The 6,354-nt window shown below is 34.7% G+C and overlaps 1 protein-coding gene across 2 annotated transcripts; it reads left to right on the top strand.

Annotated features, from left to right (window-relative positions):
- The first annotated feature begins 421 nt into the window (after positions 1-421).
- Positions 422-5,718, top strand: LOC120091893 (aspartic proteinase A1-like). Of its 2 annotated transcripts, none has more exons than XM_039050051.2 (14): positions 422-712; positions 2,050-2,411; positions 2,495-2,555; positions 2,719-2,813; positions 2,892-3,004; positions 3,100-3,268; positions 3,377-3,416; positions 3,503-3,567; positions 4,092-4,205; positions 4,299-4,363; positions 4,491-4,647; positions 4,728-4,847; positions 5,017-5,105; positions 5,427-5,718. In XM_039050051.2, the coding sequence occupies exons 2-14, from the start codon at positions 2,058-2,060 to the stop codon at positions 5,509-5,511; spliced, it is 1,527 nt and encodes a 508-aa protein (XP_038905979.1). In that variant the 5' UTR covers positions 422-712; positions 2,050-2,057; the 3' UTR covers positions 5,512-5,718. The 2 variants fall into 2 exon arrangements, with proteins under 2 accessions (XP_038905979.1, XP_090162987.1); XM_090306861.1 differs by having other exon boundaries at positions 696-853.
- Positions 5,719-6,354: the final 636 nt, after the last annotated feature.

The raw sequence follows: 6,354 nt of genomic DNA, 5'->3' as shown, positions 1-6,354 counted from the left end.
CTTCTGTTCTGTGTTCTAAATTTCTAAAACAAAATTGAAAAGAAAACGACCACTCCTTCCACTACAGGATTCGATCCCTTCATAATGATGATCGGATGTGATCGAAATTGGGACCATGAGATGGTTGGCAGAATGATAAAACGAGCTTGGTGGTGATGAGAGATAAGTACATTGTTGGTGAAACCTGATATTATATCATGACATACCAAATTGTCTTCTCAAGCATGGAGTAAATCAAGTAAAAATAAAGTCAGCTTGCTTTGCAAAAGGAGATCGATGTCCAATTCATTGAATAAATGAGTTGGACTGGTTAGACCGATTAAACTTTAACATTAGGTAGAGGTCAGGACTGAGCTCCACAGACTTTTGGGTCACGGGCCCGTTGATGAGGCTCCACAACCTCAATAATTCAAAACATTAAAATTTTTATTATTTTAAATATTTGCACAATACATATATATTTGAAAAACAATTTAAACAATAGATATTTTTAAAGCTTATCCAATCAAATAAAACTACACTTGTTCTTGATGAAGAAGTAAAGAATCTTCTATCACAGCCGCACACGTGGACGGTGGATATTCGAAGCCAATGCGAGTGCGAAGCTTCCTGTTTCTACTCCTTACCAAAACGATAAGAAAAATTGCAGTTCGTCGGGTATTTCTACCGTTGAAAATTTTCTGAACCTCTCGCCTTGGTTCTTGCCTTGAAGGTGAATGCTCCTCTCATTTCTCTGATCTTTTTCTTTTTCTGTTGCTTCAATCTCCTGTTTCCTTTTAAATTAGTTTGATCCTTGATCGGGTTCTGTTTTGGTGTATTTTTGGATGTATCTGCTGGTGGATTTTGAACTGAGGTTCGAGCTTGGAAGATTGCTTAATTTGTTCTGTTATCTTAATTTTTTTTTTTTTTTTTGTTGTTGTCTGATTTCTGAGAAGTTGTTGGGAAGTTAGATATTTGGAGCATTTGATCACTTTGGGACGAGAGAAAGCTGGAACCTCTTAATTGTTGAATGTTGTTAGAGCACTTAATTCTAACGTTGGTTTACTTCGATTGTGCTATTTTTTTCCATATTCCATGTCTTTTCCTGTTGAAAAGCATTAATTGTGGCTAAGTGTTGCTTTGTTAGACCACCGATTAAATTTACTTTTCCAAAACTTGATTTTTTGGGTGTTTTTCCTTCTGTAGAATCGTGCTGTTTTTTATAATCATATTTTTGAATAGCATACTTAGCTTTGGAAATTCTCTAGTTTACAATTTATGGGAATCCTGAGAAATGTGTGCATATGTAATTTGTATTGTGTGTTTGCAATTCAGTTTGTTTGTGAATATTCTGTGCTTTGTCCTGAGGCTGCTGAAGGGAAGTTTGGAACTATGGATTAAATATGATTTTCCCTTGGCACTGTCCCTAGAAGTGAGGCAGGTGTCCTCTGTAAACAATATCTTAAATGAAAAACTGAATCAAACAAATAGAACTAACTTATATGGGTTTGCCTATATTTTCAAATAATCTCATTCATGCCTCCAATTTCTTTAGTTTTTCATTGTGCATATTTGAGAGTGATTTTTTGAAATGATTAAAATTACTTTTGTTATTTATAATATCATTCAAAATATACTTTTAGTGATTCAAAATCAATTTATTATTAATAGTTTGTGTTTTGGGTAGCCTAACTGAGCACAACTTAATTGGTATTTGAGTGTGTTAGTAACAACGAGGTCTATGATTTGAATCCCCCTACTCGCAGTTGTACTAAAAAAATAAAAAAAATCTGTATTTGGGATGCATACTATTTTAGTTAAATAATAAACACCATAACAAAGAGGAGTTTGAAATAGTTATACGGTAGTTAATTGTAGATTATAATAGTTGGAAACACGAACTATTATAATTGGAGGCCCAAATATGGAGTGGACTATAATAACCACCCCACTCACTTGAAGTTGGGAGCCCAAACACCACCTTAGTGTTCTCATCTTTTACATTGTTTAATGAATTGTTGTCCTTGTGACTACCTTTAGATTGTAATTAAGCATGTTTTCAATTCACAGTGAGCAACATGGGTACGAGACTCAAACTTTGTGCAGCCGTTCTTTTCATTTGCTTCCTTATGTTTCCAATGGTTTTTTCTGCATCCAATGATGGGAAGGTTAGAATTGGACTTAAAAGGAGGAAGTTTGGCCTAAACAGAGTTGCTAGCAAGATTGCAAACAAGGAAGGAGTTTCCTTGAAAGATTCTGTTGAGAGTGCGAATTTGGGAGGTTCGGATGATATTGATATTGTTGGATTGAAGAATTACTTGAATGCTCAGTATTTTGGTGAGATTGGTATTGGTACTCCCCCTCAGAAGTTTACTGTTGTTTTTGACACTGGTAGTTCAAATTTGTGGGTTCCATCATCCAAGTGCTTCTCTGTAAGTTCCCACAATCTTAATTGTGAAAAGATTTATTTGTCCTTTATATATCAGAGCATGGAATGATTTTAAGTTGTCTGCAGGTTGCTTGTCTACTCCATTCCAAGTACAAGTCAAAGCGTTCAAGTACTTATAAAAAGAATGGTCAGTACTCTTCGTAGCTAATGTTATGGTCATGAAATTGTCTTCCTATAGATACTTATTTTACTAATGCATTTGAGCCACCATTTTTCTTCTGTGATATCATTAACGGTAATTTGAGTTGTTTTGGCAAAGGGCACTAATTTTATGTTCCGCTAATGTGCAGGTAAACCTGCTTCGATCAAATATGGGACTGGTGCTATTTCTGGCTACTTTAGTGAAGACAATGTTAAAGTTGGCGACCTAATAATTAAGAAACAGGTATTTGCTTATGTTTATGTCTGTTCTTTTCATGTATTTATTATTGGTTGTCCTTTACTATAATATTTTTCATTCTAGGATTTTATCGAGGCAACTAGGGAACCCAGCCTCACGTTTGTACTTGCCCAATTTGATGGCATATTGGGACTTGGCTTTAAAGAGATCTCAGTTGGAGATGCAGTGCCTGTATGGTATGTAGTTGGATCAATACTGCTTTCTGCATGCGTTATGTAAAGAAGAGTTAATGTTGATGGTATAGATTACTAAATGTTTAGTAATAGTACAGGTACAACATGGTTGACCAAAACCTTGTAAAGGAGCCTGTTTTCTCTTTTTGGTTTAATCGAAATGTGGATGAGGAACAAGGTGGTGAAATTGTCTTTGGTGGTGTGGATCCTAATCACTACAAGGGGGAGCATACATATGTTCCAGTTACTAAAAAAGGATATTGGCAGGTTCGTTATATATGCTGTTTCGTAAACTAGCGTCCATGTAATATATTGGTCTTTGTCACTAGTTTATTATTGGGTATATATCTTTTATATCACTTTCTATTTTGGCAGTTTGATATGGGCGACGTCCTGATCAATGGCAGTACAACAGGTATGTTAAAAATTATCAATGTGATCAATCAAATATTGTTTTGGTATCTGCCTTCATTAATCTTTACTCAAAAAATCCTGTCGCAGAATTTTGTTCAGGTGGTTGCTCAGCCATCGCTGATTCAGGAACTTCTTTGTTGGCTGGTCCAACGGTGTGTGCTACCCTTCATGTGCCTTAATTGGGGTTAAGCATGTTTATTTTCTGTAGCATATGATTTTTCCTATGTTGTAGGATGCCTTGGTTTTGCTCCATTCATATAAAAGACCTTTGAGTTTATCCTTCTCATTGACTCACCTTCCAACATCTTATGGTTGTATAGTGCATGATAGATGAACGTGTGAGATGTCTATTGTCAAAATAATTTTACCAATATACTTTGTTTTACTTTTACCTCAAGTCTCTGTGATTTGATGAGGGTCCTTTGAGTGTTAAAACCTATTGTTTGATCCAAACATTATCATTAGAAATTATGTAAATTTCAGTTCTTACTTCCGAAATCCAAAATATAAAAAAATAGCATCTTCATTTAGTCCTCTCTGCACAAATATGCAAATTTCATAGACCATGGTTACTTCGTTTCTTTTTTGTTTTTGGCCTGATGTTCTTTCCTTTTCATTGTATGGCTATAAGGTTTCTTCTTTGCATTAATTTTTATCGTTTTATACGTTATTTCAGGCTATAATTACTCAAGTTAATCATGCCATTGGAGCCTCGGGGGTTGTAAGTGAGGAATGCAAGGCTGTAGTTGCAGAATACGGTGAAACCATAATTAAAATGCTGTTAGCAAAGGTAATCGATGTCTCTCTTCACATTATTAATACTCGAACGTATGACTCTCATTTGTTCAATTCGTGCAACTATTTTTCTTTTCTACTTTGGCAGGATCAACCAAAGAAAATCTGCTCTACACTTGGCTTGTGTACTTTTGATGGGGAGCGAGGTGTAAGGTTTGGATTTTCATTTTCTTAGCAGAAGCTGATGCTTAGATTTGCATGGTGCAACTTTTTTGTTTAGGTTCATTTCCAAGGAGTAATATTTACCTTCTTGTCCATCTTTTGGGGAAATTGGTTTCAGTATGGGCATTGAGAGCGTTGTCGATAACACCACTAGTAAATCTTCGAATGGTTTGCGTGATGTTATGTGCAACGCATGTGAGATGGCAGTTGTATGGGCACAAAGCCAGCTGAAGAATGAGCAAACACAAGACCAGATTCTCAATTATATAGATGGGGTAAAATAACTCTTCACCCTCAGAAATTTCCTTCAAAACTCATCTTCACCTGCTCATGTAGACGTCTACTGTGATTGCAGCTCTGCGAGAAGTTGCCCAGTCCAATGGGAGAATCAGTAATCGATTGTGATTCCTTGTCTACTTTGCCTAGTATTTCATTTACTATTGGTGGAAAGGTCTTTGAGCTTAAGCCTGAACAGGTTAGATATGGTCGTTTATCTGTCTTTATTTGGCAGCATTCTTCAGTATCTTCCACAACATTTTCTTCAATTTTCATCTAAGCATTTCTTTTAGCTCTACTAACAAGCAACAATAGTAATCTTGTTCTTTTACAAAACAAGCCTATAATAATTTCTTTTACTGTGACAGTACGTGCTCAAAGTCACCGAGGGACCTGTAACTGAATGCATCAGTGGATTTGCAGCTTTGGACGTGCCGCCTCCACGGGGACCGCTCTGGTTAGTCTTAATTTATGTTAAAGCACATCAAGGACCTGTTTGGATTGACTAGAGAAAATATTGTTTTTCATAAAAGTCTTTTTTCCCCCTCAATTTAAACTCTTTTTATAAAAACAGTTTAAGAGATATACAACTTTGAAAGTGTTTCAAAAACTATTTTGAATGGTTGCCAAACACTTCAATTTTCTTTAAAAAATGACTTATTTCCAAAACTGAATACTTGAAAAGTTAAATCATAGACACTCAAAATTTAGTTGAGTGATTCTTCTTTCGCTTCTCAAATCTTGCTTTAGTTATAACCTCGCCTTGTTTGTCTCACAGGATCTTGGGGGATGTTTTCATGGGTTCCTACCATACTGTATTTGACTATGGAAACTTGAGAGTTGGATTTGCTGAAGCTGCTTAAAATGCTCTAAATTTAAACTTGCTTTGTTTCTTCAAGTTGGCCAGCTTCCACGGCTCTTCTTTGTCAATAAACTTATAGTAGTTCATGTAAATATGTATTAGCATCACTTTACTTTATGTGGAAATGGACTGTATACTTAAAAAAACACCGTTAGGATATTTGGGAATGTTAACAAGTTGGGATTTACATGCCACCATCTATTTAAAAGTGGACTTGGTACTCTTATTGATGATCTTTCAAGTCTTTGGTTGCTAATTAATGATCTTGCCAGAGAAATTTAAGGTTGTTTCTTAACCATTTGCCAGAGGAATTTAAGGTTATTTTTTATTTTTGTTTTTGAAAATTAAACTTATAGATACTATTTCAAATTTCAATTTTTATTCTTCGTTATCTACTTATTAATAGTTTAAAAAATTAAGTTAAATTTTGAAAACTAAAATAAGTAGCTTTAAAAAATTAAACCTGTTTTTGTTACAATTTTACGTGAACAAGATGTTTTATATAGGTTATATCTCTGTCATTGAGTTCTAAGGAGAAGGACTCAAGTCTGATGAATAAATAATTGCTTTGTGATTAGAGCGTGATTAACTATCAATTGGGCTTCGGTCTTGTGGCGGTAGAGGATCGCTCTTGGTAGGCTTCCAACCTGTTGGGATGCTCGCATGGCGGTTTGAGAGACTTTAAAAGTTTGTTTTGTAATTTAATTTGATTAAGAATTTAATTGGTGTATTTAATAAAGATGTAAATCATTATAAGAAATAGAGAGAAAATTTGCTTAATTTTAAAAAAAATCCAAAACAAAAAACAAAATAGTTATCATATAGACTTTAATTTTTTGTTTTT

Source organism: Benincasa hispida, chromosome 11, assembly GCF_027475165.1.
Source record: "Benincasa hispida cultivar pf3 chromosome 11, pf3_genome.v1.1, whole genome shotgun sequence".
Lineage (NCBI taxonomy): Eukaryota > Viridiplantae > Streptophyta > Magnoliopsida > Cucurbitales > Cucurbitaceae > Benincasa > Benincasa hispida.
The sequence above is the reverse complement of the archived record's forward strand: the minus strand, read 5'-3'. Positions and strand labels throughout refer to the sequence as shown.